The 20,711-nt window shown below is 34.7% G+C and overlaps 2 protein-coding genes across 2 annotated transcripts; one reads left to right on the forward strand and one right to left on the reverse strand.

The window, feature by feature from the left end:
- The first annotated feature begins 3,662 nt into the window (after positions 1–3,662).
- On the forward strand, positions 3,663–19,292 carry LOC134842094 (azurocidin-like). The gene is made up of 6 exons (XM_063858271.1): positions 3,663–4,055; positions 4,731–4,821; positions 6,672–6,751; positions 14,763–14,899; positions 17,326–17,416; positions 18,907–19,292. The coding sequence occupies exons 1-6, from the start codon at positions 3,788–3,790 to the stop codon at positions 19,116–19,118; spliced, it is 879 nt and encodes a 292-aa protein (XP_063714341.1). The 5' UTR covers positions 3,663–3,787; the 3' UTR covers positions 19,119–19,292.
- On the reverse strand, positions 9,031–12,877 carry LOC134842093 (neuronal acetylcholine receptor subunit alpha-7-like). Its single transcript, XM_063858270.1, has 3 exons — positions 12,409–12,877; positions 11,037–11,702; positions 9,031–10,843 (listed from the first exon to the last, which is right to left on the reverse strand). Exons 2-3 carry the CDS (start codon positions 11,644–11,646, stop codon positions 10,278–10,280), a joined length of 1,176 nt encoding a protein of 391 aa, XP_063714340.1. The 5' UTR covers positions 11,647–11,702; positions 12,409–12,877; the 3' UTR covers positions 9,031–10,277.
- Positions 19,293–20,711: the final 1,419 nt, after the last annotated feature.

The raw sequence follows: 20,711 nt of genomic DNA on the forward strand, positions 1-20,711 counted from the left end.
TTCCAACGTTTTCTTGATTCAACCGCAGTTCTTCAATAACATTGAAATTTATTTGACTTTAATTTGAGCGGCAACGTGATTCAGAGACACCAAAGTTTGGTTTCAAAGTGGTCAACAAAGCGCTGCAAAGAGATTAAAAACTTGGAATGATGAAAAGTTTTGCTTCGCTCGTCTGGAAACTTGTTTCTAGCGATTAGTTAAGCTTCATGTCCAAAAATTCTCAATGAAGTTCAGAAATTGCTCCCACCCAAAATCTAGTCACGTTTTGGAAGAGAATAATTTACCTAATTTTGTTTCTTATTTCAAATATGGCGAGTTAAGCTAGTGAAAAGTTGATCCATAAAGAATGGAACAGTCAAAAATATGTTCAAAGCTTCCCGTTATGGAAATTGACGCGTACGGATTTTGACATAAATGTTGTTTGGCAGCTATTTCGTTCTTTATTTATGCAATTACATTCAATTTATGCAAAAGTGGAACCCTTTTAGAAGTGACCAACAAATGGTGTTTTCTTGGAGCCCTATTTTGATTGGTTCTGTATATAACGTTGCTTAAAGCATGGTTTCTAGTAAACTGACCGTAGTTGTGTGTGACATGGGCTCTTTTTCCTGTTCCCCCCACCTCACATAAGCATCAATTTAATGTAACGAGGGGTTTTACAAGTTTAACCATGAGGACCAAATATGTTTGTCATGGCCTAAATAGTTCGCATACCAACTTTCGTAACATTCGGATAACGCAAAAAAAAAAAGTTTTTTAGTAAAATTTTGCAGGTGGGGGGAAGGAAAAAGAGCCGTGACATGTTCCAACGAATATTGAAACGTGTTCAATTGTTCAAAAAAAATTTGGATTTTTTTCAAGTTCATTGTATACTTTTTCACTTTAATATCATAAATCTTTTGCACTGTCCAAGCACGTGCCCATGGTTAGCGGCATCACTCATGCGTTTTCAGCCATCCGGTTCTGCGCATCGACAGATACTGCAACATGATGATTCCAAAGTGTCACAGTTTTGTTCTCAAAGCTCATGTTATCTCAACGCTCAGGATTGGAGAGCTAGACAAAAACTTATTTGAAAAGTTTTGGCTTGACTCATTCAGTTTGGACTAACTCGCAACTTGCCTAACTCCACATAGCCGTGAGAGGGAAAAATTATCTAAATGTTTTGCGAATGTATTTCAAGAGTTTCAACCAAGGGCTTCAAACAAATGAAAAGATTCGTCAGTTCAGTTCATCCTGATTGTCAGGCTTTCAAAATCGAATATTTGATCATTTCAACTTTTAAAGATAAATGTTTTTGTGTTCCTCAAGTCGTAGCAAATCTAGAAAACTAAAATAAAACATTTAAGTTTTTTGTTTTTCTCTTTCTTTGTTACATATTGTTAGTCTCTTTTAGCTGGGCTTTTTCAAGTGGAGGCGACGGCAGATTTCGCAAATGGATTCAGAAGGGGACTGTTTTTCAGGCCTCATTACGAGGCCAAACTGTGCTTTTTGGAAAATATAAGCGTATTCCGCAACAAGGACTTTGTTCTTCTTTTGTTCTTTCAATTCTTTTGATCTGATCGTTCCGACAAAAATTGAACATGTTTAAAAACTTGTCTCTGGATTTTAGAAACATACATAAACAGAATTGTGCGCCTATCCAAAAATGCTAGTCATACAATTTTCATATATGGAAAAATGCTAATCATACACTTTTCATGCAATTCGATAAGTACAGAAAATTGCATGAAAAGTCTATGATCATTATTTTTTCAGATATGGAAATTGTATGACTAGTATTTTTCCATAAACCAAAAATATTGATTTTTTACATTTTAATTTCTCAAAAAATTTTTTTGTGTTCGTAACCGAACACAAATGACATAAACCTTGGTTACTCAAACGTAGTAACCAAAATTATGGCCGTCCCGCATTAAAAATGCATTGGAAACAGCCTGAAATGTTTCATTCTGTCTCACACAAAAAATATAACGAAAGTAACGAATTTTTAAATTTTGGCAAAAAATTTCGAAGATGATCATTTCTAAAATTTGAATTTTTAAATTACCAGACATTGATCAAGGCATACAAAAACATGTCATGCAAAAGAAAGAGGAGTTTTAAGCGTTTTTGAAAAAAGTTATGAAAAGAAAAGGAAAAAAAATCCAACATTAGTATATCAAGGACTACGTTTTACACACAAAAATTAAATTTTTCATGCAAAATTTTTTTTTCAAAAACTGTTCGTTTGAGATTGAAAATCAATTTGCGGTTGAAAAAAAAACACAAAAAAATTGTCGTCGCCATCAAAAAATGCTAGTCATACATTTTTCGTAGATAGAAATTGTATGATTAGTTTTTTTTTGACAAAAAGTTTTTTTTATTTAGTACGTTACACGATTTAGTAGTATTTTTTCATAGACTTAGTTTATGGAATTGTATGATTAGCATTTTGGTCTATGGATGTCAACCCGGGCAGTGCATAGTCTGGCCTCGTATTGCTAGAGGCTGGATCATAAGAAAAAACAGGTTAGACGAACTCATCAACATGCTCGTTTATATTATCTTTTCTACGGTCATCTACAAATTTTTAAACAATCTTACGTACTTGAGTGGAGCCTTATTGTGGCATTTTCTTATTTTTTTCATTAATCTGGAAGAAGAAATATTAATTTCAAGAAAACTCTTTATCCAATTTTTAAAAAGTATCGGAATAAAAGTTTTTGCGTAGCAAGAAGCTTAACAGTATTTTATTCTCACTTAAGTAAAGTTTCGGCATTTATTCTTCACAACAAGACTGCTCGTATATCAAGGCAATCCTTGAGTATTTAGACTGCACTTTAGGCCAATTGAGAATTTTTTTCGATTGAATAATAAACAAAATATTTGCGAAAAAAGAAGAATTTTTCGTCTTCATTTCATCACAAAATGGCCAAATTAGCAATTTTCAAACCCCCGTATTTTTTTTATAAAAAAATGATCACTGGTGAATTTTTTTTTTAATTTGAGCTTAGGATAACAATATTTCTCAGATGGTATGAGAAATAATCGTTAAAAACGCTTAGCATGCTAGCATAAAGCTCGAGTAGCTTACAAACTTTCTCTCAAATAGCATAAAAATGCTCATCTAGCATCAACTAGCATAAAATGCTCAACTAGCCAAAGCAAAAAACGAAGCGACAAAAAAGAATCTTTTCAAACTGAAACTTGCATTTCTGGGAATAGAAAAATGCGAAAATAATGTCAACAAGCAAATGAAATTTCTTTTCAATGCTGGAACTCAGTTTTGCTTGCTAACTAATTTCATCATGAAAACTACCATTTCAATTAGTCCTTCAATACGTAAGACGGATTGAAAAAAAATCAGTGCATCGATAAAACATCAACGTACAAAAACATTTTAAAATTCCTGGTTCCTTTGCGTTAAAGTTCAAAATATCTTGAAACCTTTTTCAGATTTTAATTCAATATTCCCATTAGAAAAGCTTAAATCTTACATTGTTGATTAAAATTCAACCACAAATATCAACTGAAATGATCGTTGGTAACAGTTTACCTTTTGTATTTAAATTTACTTGCAGTGTTCATCATATACTGATATTTGAGGAAATTGATTGCCGGTAGAAAGTAAATATCAACTCACCAAATCAAAATATTGATTTTGATTGCTTCCAAATTTCGAAAAGTAGATTTTAATTCAAGGTTTGCCAAATAAATTTTGTTAAACAATCACTTTTGTGCCATCACTTTTATTAAACAGAAGAGCAAATAACTAACTTAAAACTATTTCTAAAAAGGAGAGAAAATGGATTTGAAACAGATTTTATTAGCTGCGATTGTTCTTTTATGTCATCAGGTATCGTCTTATGTCGATGACTTCGAGGAGTTTGAGGAGGATCGAGAGAACTTGTTGCAGGATTCCCTGCAGTCTGCAATCCTCCGAGGCAGTGACATCGGCGACCGGAAGTTCTACGTGAGGGTGGAGTACAAGGGGTCCAATGAGTTCTGCGGAGGAGTCTTCATACATCACCTATGGATCCTGACCGCGGCATCCTGTTTGCAGGGAGAAAACCGTGCGTATATTAGACTCTTTTCCGCTCAACCTGTTCTACAATAGTTAGTTTGTTCACCATTCAAACTTTTGTTACAAAATGACATTGTTGATTAAGTTTTTGAAAACTAAAATTCAAATAGGAGCAAGTTAAATAAGTCGTATATTACTTAAAAGAATTTTTGTTCGAAAAAATTTCTTGCGTATAAAATTAAAATTCCTCCTGAATAACTTTATAGCAATTGCAAGATATAGTTTTGTTCCTTGGAGACAAGTAGACTTTTTTCCTGTTTCTGCAGGCCGTAGTGGATTTGGGGGAGGACTTCGCATCTATAAAACACTCGACCCCCCCCCCAAGGGTCTCCATGTGGTTTTATTTTATGACGCCCATTTTTGCAGTCCAAGCCTAATTTTTACCAGCTTTGGCAGTCCCAGCCTAACTTCAACAGTTTTTGTTTGAGGGGAGAGCACTCCTAAAAAACTCATTTTTTCGGCGTTTGGTCTGTTTTTTTCAAATTTTTCACGAAGTTCATAATTTGAGTATTATTTGGTATGAGTTTTTTAATGAATATTAGGCCGCATAAAAACTCCTGATCCGGCCTCGTAGGTCCGATGTCCGCTTTTAAGTACATCACGTGACAATTCTTTGCGCTTTTTTTCATGTTTTGCTAGTAAATGTTTGTGACTTTTTGTTTAGCTGCGTTACTCCGTGTGGAAACTGCGGACTTTCCGAACAGATTCAGGAGTGGATTGTTCCTCAGGCCCAGAAGGTGGATCATCATGGGCAGGTAAGAATCGCCAATAGGGGGGAGGGTTCAACAGTGCCGAAGTACAACAGTGAAGAAGTACAACAGTGCCGAAACTGAAGAAAATTAGTTCAACAGTTTAACATACAATGTTAATTTTATGGCAGTGTTGTATTTCGTCACTGTTATACTTCTGCACAAGGTGCATTTTCGGCAGTCTTGTACTTCGGCACTGTTGTACTTCGGCACTGTTGTACTTCGACACTGTTGTACTGCCCCGCCAATAGGCGCATTTTCCAACAAGTTTTGTTTTCAAACAACTAATGATGAATTCTTGATTGACTAATTATTTACACTGTCTTTTCTTATTTGTAACTTTTTTTTATCACGTGACCCAACTAAAAATTACGGCAGTACCAGATGAAACGATAAATTTTTAAATGTATAAGAAGACCAGGTGTTTTTTTTCTAAAAGAAATTTTTGGCAGTATCCAAGTAATTAATTTAAATAATAGTCGAAAGAAACTGATTGGAGCTTTGTTAACAAATGCAAAAAGAATAACGGGTTACTGTGTTTTTTTTTCCAAATTAGTGTAGTTTTTTCTGCTTGGTGTGATAAAAAGCTCTGACGTAAGAATATAATTTAGGAATATTAGACTGTCATAGTAATAAAAGCAAACTGGACAAAAGTTTTTGCAGAAAAATGAAAAGAAAAACAAAAAAAATTGAAAAGAAAAAGTTCCCAAAACGAAGCTAAAAAACTCCAAAAACTAGTTTAAGTTGCTTAAAAATAAATTTTGAGGTTTTAAATTAGGCATAACTTAGCTGCTGTAAGCCTGCTTGCTTGCTTTATTTGCTCGAATAAGACAAAAAAAATTTCGAACTGGTTTTTCTCAACACTACAAGAAAAATTTTAGGAGATTTATAAGGTGGTTTGAATCACAACTGAAAGCATTTTAATATGATATATCACCCAACCCAGTCCAAAGATCATTTGCGATGCCTGAGTTTGCGTGAAAAAAAAAAAAAGACTACAGTCTTAAAAATATCCATAAAATAGTTTTTTTATTCTGTATGTTCTGATAAAAATTTCTAATTAAAAAAAAAAATTTAAGCATATTTTAGAGTCATAGAAAAAAAACGTCAATTGGAAAACAGTTTTTGAAGAAAAATCACTAAAAAAACACCAAAAAAACTTAGAAAAAAAATTAAAATTTCAGAAGTTTTTCAAATTTAGCAAAATTTATTTGATTTTTCAAGTTTTTGGCTAAAAACTCAAGAAACTAACTTTATTTGAATAAAATTACGTTTTGACGGCTGAAATTAAGCCTAAATAAGCTATTGTTAGCACATACGATCACCTTATTAGCTCGAACTGAAACCAAAAATTAAAAATTTCAAACCGGTTCTTCTCGACACTGTGAAAAATTTCAAATTTTTAAATGTCGTTCAATTTACGACTGAAAAGACCTTAATATGATATTGTACTCGACTCAGTCCGATAATTATTTGTGGTACCTGATTTTGCATGGAAAACAAAAAGCAAAAAAAATTAACAGTCACCCGAATACAAAGTTCCTCCCCATTTTTTAAATGGTGGGCTCAATAAGAATATTGAATCTATAATCTATAAGCACTCATCAAATGTGAAGATGGAGTTTTTTATTCCATTCAATGAAGCTCTTTTGGCCATGATTTTCTAGTGGAAAAACTTTCAAAAAATGCGCAGTGTCGATTACGGGTTTTCAGTTTTTCAGTGATAGACCAAAAAGTGAATTGTTGATCATTATGAGTGGTTTCTTTTTTTTTCCTGTCAAAAATGTTGTAGAGGAAGGTCCTTTTAACAGATGATTTGGTTAAACCCGATCTAATCTGTCCATTATTTTGTGCAGCTTCCAAGCAGGCAATGGTCTGGTGGCTCCTCAAGATGACCTCGCTCTCATCCAACTCATCTTTGGCGTCTTCAACCCAGGTCAAACTGAAATTCATCTTCATCATCATTACCATTGTTGTCATCGTCTTGTCAATTTTTATCTTCATTATAAGGAGTCCCCCCTTTAGTACTGTTTTTTTAAATCCCCCTAGAGAAACTTTTAGATCTGCCCCAGTAACAAACAGCTACAAAAATTAGGAAGTTGAACCAATTTTGCCCCATTCATATATTAGGTACTAAATTATAGATAAATTTAATCACCCATATAAGACAATGTGAACCAAAAATTTAAAGTCAGTTTGAGACTGTCGCACCTCAATTTAATCTGTTCGACCTGGCGCGCGCTCCCCCCTTCTGGAACCGCCAGCAAACTTTTTAAATATTTTTTTGCTTATTCGGATTTTTGTAATTCCCTTACAAAAATCCGAATATGCCTAATTGTTGTAAATCCGATACATTTTTATGTGATATTTTTTTCGGCCCACAAAACACATTCTAGGCCATACTTTCTTACCACTCCTTCAAAAAGGTCGGAAGTTGAATTTGGTAAGCCTTCTGCGGCAGAATATTTCTTAGAAATGCAAGTTTTTTTTTTCATTTAATCTTATCCAAACATTCATACTAGATTTGACTTGTCCCGTTATCTGAAATTTTGGAGCAAAAGTTAGTGTTCCGTCTTATAGTTTTGATGAAACAGACGGAATCCGATCTGAAATAAAACAGCTTCATGAGCAGAAAAAGCATAAGCAGAACAAACAAAACGTGATTTCACCGCCAGTAATTATGCAAGTTTTTTTCAGAAGATTAAAAAAAAATTAAAAATAATTCAGTAAACTTTTAAGCGGACATGCCTTAGCAATCAAACGGCCATGCCTTAGTTTATGTAGGAGAAATAAGTTTTGTACAGAAGTCTTTTTCACGACAAAAACTTAACATGGGAGTAAAAGTAATCTGTTAAATATATTATCGTTGAACTTATTCGTTCAGCTATTGGATGCTTTCTGATCTGATGAATTACTGCTCAGTGCACGCTTTTTGAAAACGCTATTTGAAAACGACTTCTCTAAATAACTAAATTAATCTGGCAATAAACATGTTAAAGGTAAGTACCAATACAAATACGGGGGAAACGGCCTGCTAGGCATGCGGCTATTAGCGCAATTAAAACTGAGTTTGGTTTGTCTTATTTGCAAATAAAACTTAAGCTGATGCGTGCTGCATCAAAGTGAGATATTACTTTAACTGCGCATGCTAAGCGGTACGCAGGACAGTCGCTACGCGCTTAAATACAGAAAAACTCTTTTCATGCGCGAAAAGGCGAAAGTGCAAAAGTTCTCAAACAATCAGAGCCGTTAAATATGTCCAAAAGATACTGACTTTATGCTGTTTTCTTTTTATTTTTTAAAGTACTGAGTTCTGATTGGGTTAAAAAATATCACGCATAATGGATTCCACCTTAATGCAGCAAACTGATGGAAATAAGGTGGCGTTCCGTATAATGGAGGGATCGAAAGTTGGAACTTTTTTTCAGTTTTTTTTCAGCCAATCATTATTGAGTTTCAAAAAAATCAAAGAAATCGCAAAAATCCCAGCGAAAAAGCGAAAATAATATTGACCACTTTGAAAATCATATTGACAGCTTTGAAAATAAGCAGAACTACAATTCAAATTTCAAATTTTGCGAAATGGATGTCGGATAATAAAAAAAAACATAAAACCAGTTTAAGGAAAAGTTTGAAAAAGTTATTGTATATCGGCACGACTTGTATAGAAAAATTCAATACTTTAGAATCACTTTGGTCAATCATTTGGCCAATAGGAACGTCTAGCAATTTTAATTTTAAACAAATTCCATCATTCCGTCCCTCCATCACGAGAATACCTCCCGGAAATACTTAGGCTGAAAAACGTTTCGTTCTCACAAAGCTACAAAATTAGTTAGAAAAGTAAATACTGATAGAGACTCCTCAAACTTGGCGACATATCCTCTAGCATAAAACTCGACTAGCATAAACGTTTTAAAATTGAAAATCGTATCGAGTAGCATAATACCGAAACACAAAGTTCATTAATCGTCAAAATTAAAACCGTTACACACAAAACCTTATATTTAAATCAAATTTTTCACACAAGCCAAAATTTGCGCGTCAATCAGTATTCGGTTCAAGTCATTACAGATCGGGGTGTGACTGATCACAATTTATGAGGCAAAAAAATTCATTTGCTTGTTGATTGTTTTGTTTCTCAGTTGATCAAATTTCTATTTCTCAGAATGCACATTTTAATTTGGACGAAATATTATTGTTGTTTGTGTTTCTGAGACAATTTGCTATAAAAAGTATGCTAGTCGATACTTTTCCATATTTTTCAAACTTTTATGCTAGTCGAGCTTTATGGTAGCTGAGCGGTCATCCTCAAAATCATTCGTGCAGATTTTAAGCTAAGCCAACAAGTTGAAGTAATTGGTCGTAACTTAAAAACATGTGCTAATCAACAATGGACTTTTTTTGAAAACTTTTTTGAAAACCAAAGTTTCCAAATGGTGAGAGTCTAGATTGAACCATGCAATTAAGCCGGATTGAAGTGGTCGAAATATGTACTGTCCGTTTTGAAAAAAAATCTTAAAATAGTTTGATTGATATAAAATCATGAACCTAATTTTCCAATGAATGTGGAAAGCCAAAGTTTACAAAATCAAAGCACAAAAATTACATTCAGAGTGAAATAAGATGGGACACATAAAGCGGCTATAAAACTGGGACACATAAAGCGACTTTTTTCTGCCCGAATTGAAATAAAAAAGCTATTGCGTACAAAATAAGAAATAAGGTGCCGCAGAGAGCAGTTTTTGATACTCAGATACAAGGCTAGAACACCAACCCTGGGAAATTGCTGTCCTCGATTTGCCCTAATAAAAATTTGCAAAAAAAAAGTTTCTTGAATTTCGATTATTTTACTTTTTCAAAATTTTTCTTGATACTCGTATAAAGTAAACTTCAGTCGGTCAAATGATTGCGTTCTAAGAACACATTAAATTTCTACTTGCTTTGGCTGGCAACTGTTTGTAGCCTGTTATCGTTTTTTCTTGGAGGGAGATAGCTCAATTGGTCATCACGGGAGGGAGATTGCTCAATTGATCCGACTTTTCTGAATATTGTCGACCTTGCAAGTGTTTTTAAATTAATCTTTCATTGTTTTTGGCTATTGTGAACTGATTAGAAAAAAGTTTTTTTTTGTAGATTTTGTTAGTTTTTTCTTCCTTTTAATGATGGTTTTTATGTTTTTTATGACGTAATTCGTTTCTTCAAATTGTTTATTTTTTTAAACCCCAGTCGATTCATGTATCAACTTCGGTCGACAATGATTGACCCTGATCGACTCATGTATCGAAACATTTTTTGCTTGACCTATATAACCTGTGTTGAAAAGGGGAAATTCGGTCGACGCATACGGTCGATACAAAAATTGAGTACATCAACCCGTGAAAAATATAGTTTTGAGGTTTTTGTTAAACTTGAGACTATACACTATTATATGTATAGTTAACGCTACAATCAAGATTCATTCAAACACTCATTGATATGAAAAAAAGAACAGAGTAGGCGGTGACTCCCACAAGGTATATGAACCCAATAATTGTATCAATTTTCCTTAGTGTCATCTTCTCCTCAATTTTATTCGAGGAAGCACGATTTGCAAGCTCATTCAGTGCCATATTTGTGAACGGTGCTTCGAAAGCTTTAGTTTTGTTTTCATCGTTGCTGTTTTTGTTGATCTTGACAAAATTAACAGAAACTGCTGCCAAAACCATTGAGATGCAAGATAAAACAATGCTGGAAAGAATATACGAGAACAACTTGGGAAATGTTGTCGATGTCATCGGAATAAAGTCTGTGAAAATTGTCAAGTTGACACAAAGCGAGAGAGTAACCGTCACACCAAAGCTGAGTTTCTCCCCAATTTCTCCCGGAATGAAGAAAGTGAGGGAACTGATTCCCAGAAGTAGAACTGTGGGAACTACTAAGTTGATCACGAAGTATGTTTGGAGTCGTTTGAAGGTCACAGTTACAACTGCGTCGCTGAAATTCCGACCTTGATTTGTGGGCGATGTTCGCTCTCGACACGAAGTTTCTAAGAATAGTAATTCTTTGATAGAAAATCATTCAAAACAGAAAGACAATTTATACAAAACGAGTTAATTGGTCTTCTAGCCAAAATGTCATCGGAGTCAAAGCTAACAAAAAATTACAAAATAGATTCCTTAGGTAGTCTTAAGCATATCGGTTATTCTAATAATATCCATTAAAAAGACATTCAAACGTACCTTGTAGCTCCCATAGAGTATCAGGTATATAGTCATTCAAATCCAGCTCATTGACACAAGACATCATCACTTCTGTCGAATCGTACTGCCACGATCCAAACTCGATTTCACAAGTTTGAGAATCGAATGGAAAATTCGTCACATCCATCGAGCAAGTAGTTTCCATGTTAACTGGCTGAGACCAAATCACGTGACCAGAAGAGTTTACAAGAATAGGCACGGTCAGTACGAATCTGTCGTAATCTAAATCGCCTATTTCATTATACGGAAGAACGTCAGGCGTCCATATTTGAAGTTGACTGAACCGGATCTTCTCAAGCCCAGAATAATTTGCTGGATCCCAAATCAAGAACTCATCGCGCCAAGTCAATCGCTGAAAAGTCAACAGTTCTATAGACTCGTCTTTCGAGTTGAAGCCAACTAACTGGTAAAGAGAAGCGTCGTAATTCACGACAGTAACAGTGGTTAGATTTTGAACAGGGCGATTTAAGGGATGATGATCTTTTGGCAGTAAATCGTTTCTTAAATTGGCCTCAGGATGGCTGTTGCTATTGGCCCAGCTTAAAACCCATCCATAAACTAAAAGGCTTAAGAAACAATAAGTTCTCATAATTCTTATATTTAGACAAACGTGGTATTGAAAAATTGGTGATCATAAAGTTTGCTCTATTTCCAACAAATATTTAGTAATTAATGGCTCAGGCAGGGGCGGATCTAAGATTTTCTCGAGGGGGGCGGGGGCGGCGTTTCAAAAAATGTTCGAAAACTTTGTCCACCTTTTTTTTGTCGACCAAACTGATTTTCCGAGCTCACTCAAAGCATTAAAGAGACCCTGTTTTGGTCAAATTTATTGCGCCGCAGGCAAAATGTTGAAAAAATAGGCCAAAAAAGTGGCATTTTAGAAAATTTTGACCAAAAAATTGCGTTTTTTCGGCGCGCGCTCCCCCCTCAAAATTAGTATATATTGGCGCCCAAGGCGCCTTAGGAAAATTTTTAGGGTCCGTCATCAAACAAGGATATTTCAAAATAGTACAAAGGGGGGACCCTTTGGGTCGGCGGCAGGGGGTCGAATCCATGAAGAGAGGGGCGTCCGAACCCGCACCCCCCCCCCCAAATCCGCCCCTGAGCTCAGGTCTATTAAATGAAATAAATCAATTAATTGAAATGTGAAGAACCGAAGAACGTTCCGACCACAGTTGTTTCAATTTTTAGTTTTTAAAAAATAAATTTGAATAGCACTAATACTTTGATTATTAAAGTATAAAAGGTATTCGAATTTATTTTTCAACTGAAAACTGAAACAACTGTGGTCGGAACGTTAAAACGACAAAGTATTAAAATTTAAGGAACTGCCATTGAAAGTGAACAAAACAATTTGTTTATGTCGATTAGATAACTTAATATGCTGAATAGTCAAAATTGCAACAAAAAATGCTATTGTTATGAAGTGGTGAAAAATCAAAATAAGTGGAGAAAATGCAACTCAGCAAAATATGCAAAAATTTGGTTGCTGGAATATATTAAAACTGTAAAAACTAAAACCGGATAGAAAAAGGTTACGAAATAGTTATTGCTCTTGCCAAATAACTAATCAGATTAAGTTAAGGTTGCACCTGTTCATTTCCTTTTATTCACTGCCATTCTAAAAATCAGTATAAACCAAAAGATATAAATTTTACATTACGAGACCGAATTGTGTATTTTTGGTTTGCAAGCTGGTTCCGCAACAAGCCTGCTCGAACTGAGTAAATTCTTTAAAGATTATCTGGAATTACGTATTTAAGATCTATTGTTGTTCCGATTTTCGAAGAAAACAGAATATTTATGCTCGATGTGGTTTTTTTACTCAGTCAATTTTCACCGATCGAAATAAGAAATTTCAACAAAAATTTTTTATAACCCATTGAAGATATCGACTTCTTGAGTTGAAATTTAAAAAGATATCTTACCTTGAATTTTTTTTGTGAATTCTTGGGTTTGAAGATTGCCCAATTTGCCATGTTCTGGACTAAATTATGTGCGCTTTGAAGAGTTTATTCATAATGCTGAGACGGAAAAGCGAATTATTTATGCGTGGTGAATTATCCCGCACAACAAAATTGTTCTAAAATCGTTCCGCAGGCTAGCTAATTGGTCGTATTAATTTCGTAAACTTACACTTTGATATTGTCCAAAATGTATAAATTTTTAATACTTTATTTTCCCAAAAACTATTCGATACGAATTAAGGGACAATCGGCACATTCAGGGTTTTGCCCTGATATACGAGCAGTCTTGTTATGAGTATGATTGTTCCGACTTTCGAAGAAAACGGAATATTTATACTCGTTGTGGTTTTTTTAATCAGTCAGTTTTCGCACGCAAATCTATTTCGTACCACTCAACATTTTATACTTTGATATTGTCCAAATTTATAGGTTTTCAATATTTTTCCCCAAAAACTATTCCATATGAATTAAGGGACAGCCGGAACATTCAGGGCTTTGGCCTGATATACGAGCAGATTTGTTCAGATCTGAAATGTTAAGGAAGGTTACCAATAACGCTTTTATGCTTTAAGAATAAACGACACAATAAAGAATTTCAGATTATCCCTAAGTGCCGGTGGATAGGGGTCTTTGAGCTTTATGTTATTTTAGAATTCAACCGTGTTGACCACATTAGGCCAAAATATCGAATCCAAAAATTCCATAAACTAATCGAAGAAAAAAGGCTAGTCATACAAGTTCATACATTTTTGGAAAATGGTTTAAAAATTGCCCCAAAGTTTTTATTTTTATTTTTTTTACAAGCGCAAAACGAATTTAGTACTCAATCAAATATTTTCCAAATAACTGTAAGCAAAAGTTAATTTTGTGTGCATAACATTGTCTCAGATACCAAAAGGTTGGATTATTTTTCCGTTTGTCTGGACATTTTTTTCTTCAAAAAATCTCAAAAAGCTGATTAATTAAATTTCACCTTCAAAAAGCTAGCATCTTTGAAAAAAATTGGCAACATTTTTTTGATAGTTGCAGACTCCGCGATACATTTAATTTGCTGAGCGTAATTAAAACTCAAGATATATACTAGTAAATTCCGCAATAATTTTATAAGAGAATTCCACTCATAAGTTTTGACATACTTAAAGGTTTGTCTCCAGGGTCATTTTCGCACAATTCTGTGGGTCTTTCTAAAACACAGTTGCTCCTCGTTTTTATAATTTCCCCACTAAAGACTTGTTACAGGCAAACAATAATTGCCATCAGCAGGACGGATTTATAATTTTATTGAGGGGGGTTTAAGACATCGAAAATTTGTTTGCCTCATTGTTAGGTCGACCAAATTACTATACAAAACTTATTTTGACTAAGTTTTTGCGCCGCAGGCTAGGTTAAAAAAAGTTTTCAGGTTTTTAGAAGCTTTTTTGTGCTCCCACTCTTAACTAGTATATATTATTGGAGTCGAGTGTTCGAGAATCACAGGGAAGAAGGAGCGCCCGCCTTCAACCTAAGACACTACTGATCTAATTTAACTTGAACTAAAATCTGATAGGGAAATTCTTCATGCGTGAAATACCGAATGCGCTAAACATTTGCCAGCCAATCATAATCCATAATTCAAAATTTCGAAAGAAAAAGTGATAAAATCAGCCAATTTCGGCAGTTTTAAATACTCTGATTGGTTGAAAACTTTCGGGCATTCGATTTTGGGCACATGCGAATAGCCCCCATGTGATGTGATTAGATGACCAGCAGTACTTCCTGCCTCTGTGCTCGCACAGGGTTCCCCAGGACACCGACGTGGGGGTGTGTGGAATGGGACAAGTGAACGAGGAGGGGATCAGAACCAACGCAGACTCGCTCAAAGAGGCACACCTCAAGGTCACCTGGTCGAGTTACTCAATTTTACAACATTATTAATCATAATAACAAATTTGTTTCAAGTAGTGCAATAATCCAACAATATAGAGAACTTATCATTGAAAGAGCAGCAACTTGAGCAAATTAAGTGTCGGGTCTATCTATAAGACTTTTGAATCTACTTAAATGAAAAGTGGAGGGAGCTTAATAAAAAAATTTAATTTACCGAATTTTCGACATATCAGAATGCAGCAAAGCTAAAACTCACTATAGGAAGGTCTGGTGGTAATTTACAGTTTTCATTTCGAGGCGAGAAGATTATTTAGTCGATACTATAGGGTGTGGGAGAGACTATTTTTTCATGAAGGCTTTGTTGTGACTGCTTCAAAATTTTCAAAAAAGTGCGGAACATTTATGCTTGGAGTGGTTTGTTTATTCAGTTCAGTTTCGACTTTTTAACTGAGCTTTTTGACAAAGATTTTGCGTACCATGTAAAAATTATCGTTCTCCTATGCTCAAATATATAAAAAAGTTCACCTATGATCATTTTTAAGCAAATTATAAAGGTTTGTTTTTGCAACTACTTTGACATCTATTGTTCAAATTGGGATAACCAACGCGCAATATGTTTTGTTATATTGAATTGTATGAGACTAATTGAATCCTTTCGATTTGAACATAGACAAATTTCGCTATCACAGATATATTATTTACTGCAACATAAAAAACTTTCTTCTTTACATAGCTTTTCTGGGAGGCGGGGGTAAATTTAAGAAATGAAAATTTTAATAAAGATGCAAAATCGTCTCATTTTTTGAGTGTTCTATAAGATTTTTTTGTAATTGAAAAGCTTGTGATTGAAAACAATAGAGGTCTTGTTGCTTTAGTTTTTGAAAGAAAGACGGAACATTTGTTCGCGGTGTGGTTTTTTCTCCAGAAAACTTTCGATTTTTTATTTAGTCCTTTGTCAACGTAATTTATAGTACCATTTGAGCCAACAAGATCTGCAGATCAAAATTACATAAAACAGTTTATATGTGATCATTTTTTGAAAAGTTTTTGAGGTTTGAACAATTTCAATTTGAATAAGTTTTGCACAATTCACACGCGAGAAATTTCGTGCTATTAACGCTTCTGCGGCTGTTTAATCCGCTCATAAACTGTTACAAATTCAATGGAGGCCAGATATATGGCGTTTTAAAACGTTTTTAGACCCTTAAAAGGCTTTAAAAAAATTCGATAAGGAAGAGCTCGTTCTCGAAAAATTTAGGAGAATTTTTTCTCCATTTTTTTTTTCATTTGATGATTTCAAAAACTGTTTCAAAGACGTTTAAGGGCTTTCGGAACATTAAGAGATTTGCTTTTATGATTTTATGCTCTATTAGGCAGCAAATAGTTGTTCAGACTCTGAAGGCTAATGCGGAGTATTCATATTGCTGTTGGTTTTTTTGTTATAGGGTGGTTTAAAATTTGGTAGTTTGGCCAGTTTCTGATAAGTAACGCGTGATGTAATTAAATTGCGGCAAATAATTGGGTCAATTTGTAGAATAAGAGGCGCTAAGTTCTGCCTTTTTTATTTGATATTAGCCTATGGGGGGATAAAAAGAACTGATAAAAAACTTTTGTTTTTGATAGTTTCATCAATGTTTCAAGCAAAAGTAACCTTCAAGGCCTCGCCCTGATAAACGAGCAAGCAGTCTTGTTAGTAGTAAGTTTTGATTGATGGAGACTTTGAAAAATTTTACCCAAAACGCGGAATTGTGACCTTGTTAAAACGCGAATTAGGTAACGAGTATTAAATCATTTAATCATAGTCCTCCAATAATACCAAAAATTTCATTCATACCAAATAAGTTTTGTCAACTCTGCAAAATGCGCTGTTTGCTTGCGTTCAATTTTTATGCGACAGTGTTGTATCGTAATCATATCTCCAGCATCATAATAATTCAAACCACTAACGGAGTGTTGAAGAAACTATGACGCACTGTGATTTTTTCCCCCCGATCTTAGTAAAACCCTAGGGTCGTGGTTCCGGTTCCAAAAAAAAATTTTGTGAAGAAATAATTGGCATTTTAATTTAAAAAAACAGATGAACTTCACTCTTCGTTTAAAAAAAACGTTAATTCAACTTTTTTGGATTTTTTTTTTGCTTTTTTATGCAAGGCTATGCGGTCTGAACATTCTTTGCTCAGCAACCAGGGGCTTTTTCCTTTCCCCCACCTGTGGTTTCATAAGTAATTTTTGTGTTCGCATTGTAGGATTGTTACAAAATTGGCATGCGGACTGATTAGGCCACGACAAACATGTTTGGTCTCCATATTCAACCTTGTAAAACCCCTCGTTACACCAAAAAACTGATGCGTATGTGAGGATTTTTTTTTGGGGGGGGGGGGGGGGAGTTGTGGGTGAGAGTTTAATTGGGTACTTGAGTTTTTGTTTTTTTCCAGGTGGACTACTTCCGGGAGCCCTTCATCCCCATCGTGAATGAGCCGACGTACTGTGACGGGGAACTCATCTGCACCAGTGTCGACGAAACAGGTAACTATCTCCTTTACAAAAGATTGATTGCGATGTGTCTAATTCATCTTTATCTCATAGAAAATTCGCAATTTTGTCTTCTGTAATAATCGGAGTTGATCTGATCTGGGATCATCTCGCAAGGGATCATGTATCAGATCAAACTGAGAAACTTTCGAAAAAATTTTCGAAAATTTGTTGTTCTTTTCTGGATCACCCCCAAGATTGATTTTGCTAGCTCTTATTTAACGCCAATAAGATATTCTATAGCCAAAATTTTCTGCGCTGCCGGCATATATTAAAAAATTAGGCCACAAATGTCAATTTTTTTACCAAACTGAAAAATTATTATCCAAACTGAAAAACTGCACTGATCATGATTCTTGGAGTTTGACTAATTTCAGGGGCGGATTCGAGGGGGGGGGGGGGGGGGGGGGACGGATTTTCAAAAAAATTTCGAAAATTTAAACATTTTTTTAGGTCGACCAAATTGACTTTCCAAGCTCTCCTAAAGCATTAAAAAGGCGCTTTTTTGGCCAAATTGTCTGCGCCGCAGGCAAATTTTTGAAAAAAAAGGTAGAAAAAGTCGTTTTCGGGCACCTTTGGAAAATTTTAACAAAAAATCGCGTTTTTTTTGGCGCGCACTGCCCACTCTGAGTTAGTATATATTCGCGAAAAATTTGACCCTTTCTATTAGTATATATTGGTGAAAAAGTTTAGGGTCGGTCGGCCAAAAATGGATTTCTTAAAAAGTACCAAAGGGGGGACCCTTTGGGTCGGCAAGGTGTCAAATCCCTGAAGTAAGAGGGGGCATCCGCCCCCCCCCCCCCTAAATCTGCCCCTGACTAATTTACCATATATTTTACTGCAATATACAAAAACGATTTACAAAATAAAATGACCAGCGATGGGAGAAAAAATTTTTTTATTTTGAAAAGTACTTTAAATTGTTTTTGGAGGCCAAAAAGTGAAAAAAAAAGTAAGAAATACGTAGAATTTTACCAACACTTCTTCACGTTTTCATTAATATTTTCTGACATTGGCGCAGTTTTTGTTTCAAAATGGTAAACATTTTTTGTACTTCACGTGATGTTATCTGCGCATGAACAATTTCGGCAGGATTGTCATCACAAGCTGCATTTCGAGCAACTTTGAGGCGTAAGCTCAGCCTGAAAAGCTGGTGTTTGAGTCTGAAATGGGTTGTTTGCAGGGAGCGGAAAAAAGTAAATACCTTTTATACTTTTTTTCTATACTTTTTTGCTCTTTCTCGAAAGAGCAAAAAAGTATAGAAAAAAAGTATAAAAGGTATTTACTTTTTTCCGCTCCCTGCAAACAACCCATTTCAGACTCAAACACCAGCTTTTCAGGCTGAGCTTACGCCTCAAAGTTGCTCGCAAAGTTTGATCAAAATCAACAGATACCTCCTTTTAATTTAAATCTGTCTGTTTAAATTTTGGAAATCAATTATAATCTGTCAAATTTCAAACTTTTAACAACTCATTATGTTTCAGATGCGAAAATCAGCTACGGTGACTTGGGCTCTCCTCTGTACCAGTTCGACCCAGTGAGTCAGCAGCCCAGTTGTCTGTACGGGGTGGCCAGTTTCTTCCGGTACACTCAGAGGAGGACGGACCAGCTGGGCCATCCGGAGAGCTTCTTCACCAATGTCACCCACTTCGCCCCCTGGATCATGGCCACTATGGAAAAGTGGGAGGGACAATAAATGGCATTAGGAGAGAAGCCATACATCATAGAACACAAAATGAAAAAGAGAGAGAAAAAACAGGCTGACTAACTAAAATCTGGCCCAAAACGTTCAATTCGGCTCTTTTCTAACCCCAATTTTTTTGTTACAAGTCAGCATAAAGTCTTTTAATGACCCTCTATTTTTTTGAATTTTTACGACCCTTATTTTTTATGCTCATAAAAATAGTTGCGTGATTGAACATGTTAATGACATATAGATACAAAAAAAAATTTCGCCATTCAAAGTTCTCTATATTATGAGCATATTGAATTAGTTGTCTATCATTCGGTTTGAAATTCAAGGCAGTTTGAAAAGAGCCTTGCGTATCATCAATAATAACAAATATTTATCAATTTAACGTAATGTAAAACTTATAAATTAAAAATCAATCACAAACCAGAGCAAGATTATTCGTATCAGGTCAGAGCCCTTAATAATCCGACTGCCGCTTAAGGTTCAGGAAAAACCATTTTCCTAAAAAATTTAAATGAAAAATTGATAAGCTTAAAACAAATGTAATGACGTCAAACAACGTATTAATAGTTCCGAATAGCTTGCTTTAATTGCGTTAGTTGTCGCTAATAAGCAAAATTGACAACTTTCTTGAAATTGAGCTCAGGGCTTCAATATCTTTCAGATTACATAAAATAATCCATTCAAAAGTGGCTAATTAAAAACTCGAAGTTTGTCTAAAGAAAAAACCACGCCTAGCACAATTGAATAATCTTTTTTTCTGAATGTCAGAAAAATAGAAAAACTTTATTTCCTGTAAATAACCAAAATCGAATCTGCTAAAACGTAAAAAAGCTGGGTTGCGATACCTCCATCAGGAATAAAATATCAGCAACAAAATGTGTCAAAAATTTTTCTCATCAAAAATTAACACCACTCAATATCATTTGTGGTGCCTATTTTGCGGAAAAACAAAAACAAAAAAAAATGAATTGTCCAAATGTCCTTAAATTTCTAGGAAAAGTCGTCTTCTAAATATTTTCCGATAAAAAAATGGCAACATTTTTTATTATCGCTCGCATCAGAAGAAACTGATACATATTGAGACAAAAATGATGCAGGTCTGAATCAAGAGCTCAACAGCAAAAAAGTATAGCTATTTTTGACAATAAATAGATTGACTGAATAATTTGATGAACGTAAATTTTGATTATTTCTTATGTTACAACTTGTGATTTGGATTAGCAGGTAACAAATCATTTCTATTCATGCAAACCTAGAAACTGCATAATCGCACAAAAAGCGGAGGTCAATCTTACTAGAAATCTTATGCTTTCCAGTTAGGGCTTCCACTCCCTCCCCCAGTTTCGAATCCAAATTTCAAACAAAAATCACTGAGCTATCTTGTTTTGTGCGGTTAAAATTTTCCGAAAAAAGTAAGATGAAATGAAACAAGGGTAGCCGGTTACTCTGCAAGTAGCACAGAATGTTCCGACCATAGTCTTTACAAAACTACAGAAAAAAATGTCAAATCAGTGTAGTTTTTTTTCTGCGTGGTGTGATAAAGGGATCTGACGTAAAAGTATAAGCTAGGCATATTCGAAAATTATAGTAAAA

Source organism: Symsagittifera roscoffensis, chromosome 3 (genome assembly GCF_963678635.1).
Source record: "Symsagittifera roscoffensis chromosome 3, txSymRosc1.1, whole genome shotgun sequence".
Taxonomy (NCBI): domain Eukaryota; kingdom Metazoa; phylum Xenacoelomorpha; order Acoela; family Convolutidae; genus Symsagittifera; species Symsagittifera roscoffensis.

Bases quoted from the DNA above. Each gene is read 5' to 3' on its own strand.
- LOC134842094 (XM_063858271.1), top strand. From the start codon at position 3,788: ATGGATTTGAAACAGATTTTATTAGCTGCGATTGTTCTTTTATGTCAT. The intron at 6,752-14,762 runs GTCAAACTGAAA...TGATGTGATTAG, and splicing joins CTTTGGCGTCTTCAACCCAG to ATGACCAGCAGTACTTCCTG. The intron at 14,900-17,325 runs GTCACCTGGTCG...GTTTTTTTCCAG, and splicing joins TCAAAGAGGCACACCTCAAG to GTGGACTACTTCCGGGAGCC.
- LOC134842093 (XM_063858270.1), bottom strand. From the start codon at position 11,646: ATGAGAACTTATTGTTTCTTAAGCCTTTTAGTTTATGGATGGGTTTTA. The intron at 10,844-11,036 runs GTACGTTTGAAT...TACTATTCTTAG, and splicing joins TACTCTATGGGAGCTACAAG to AAACTTCGTGTCGAGAGCGA.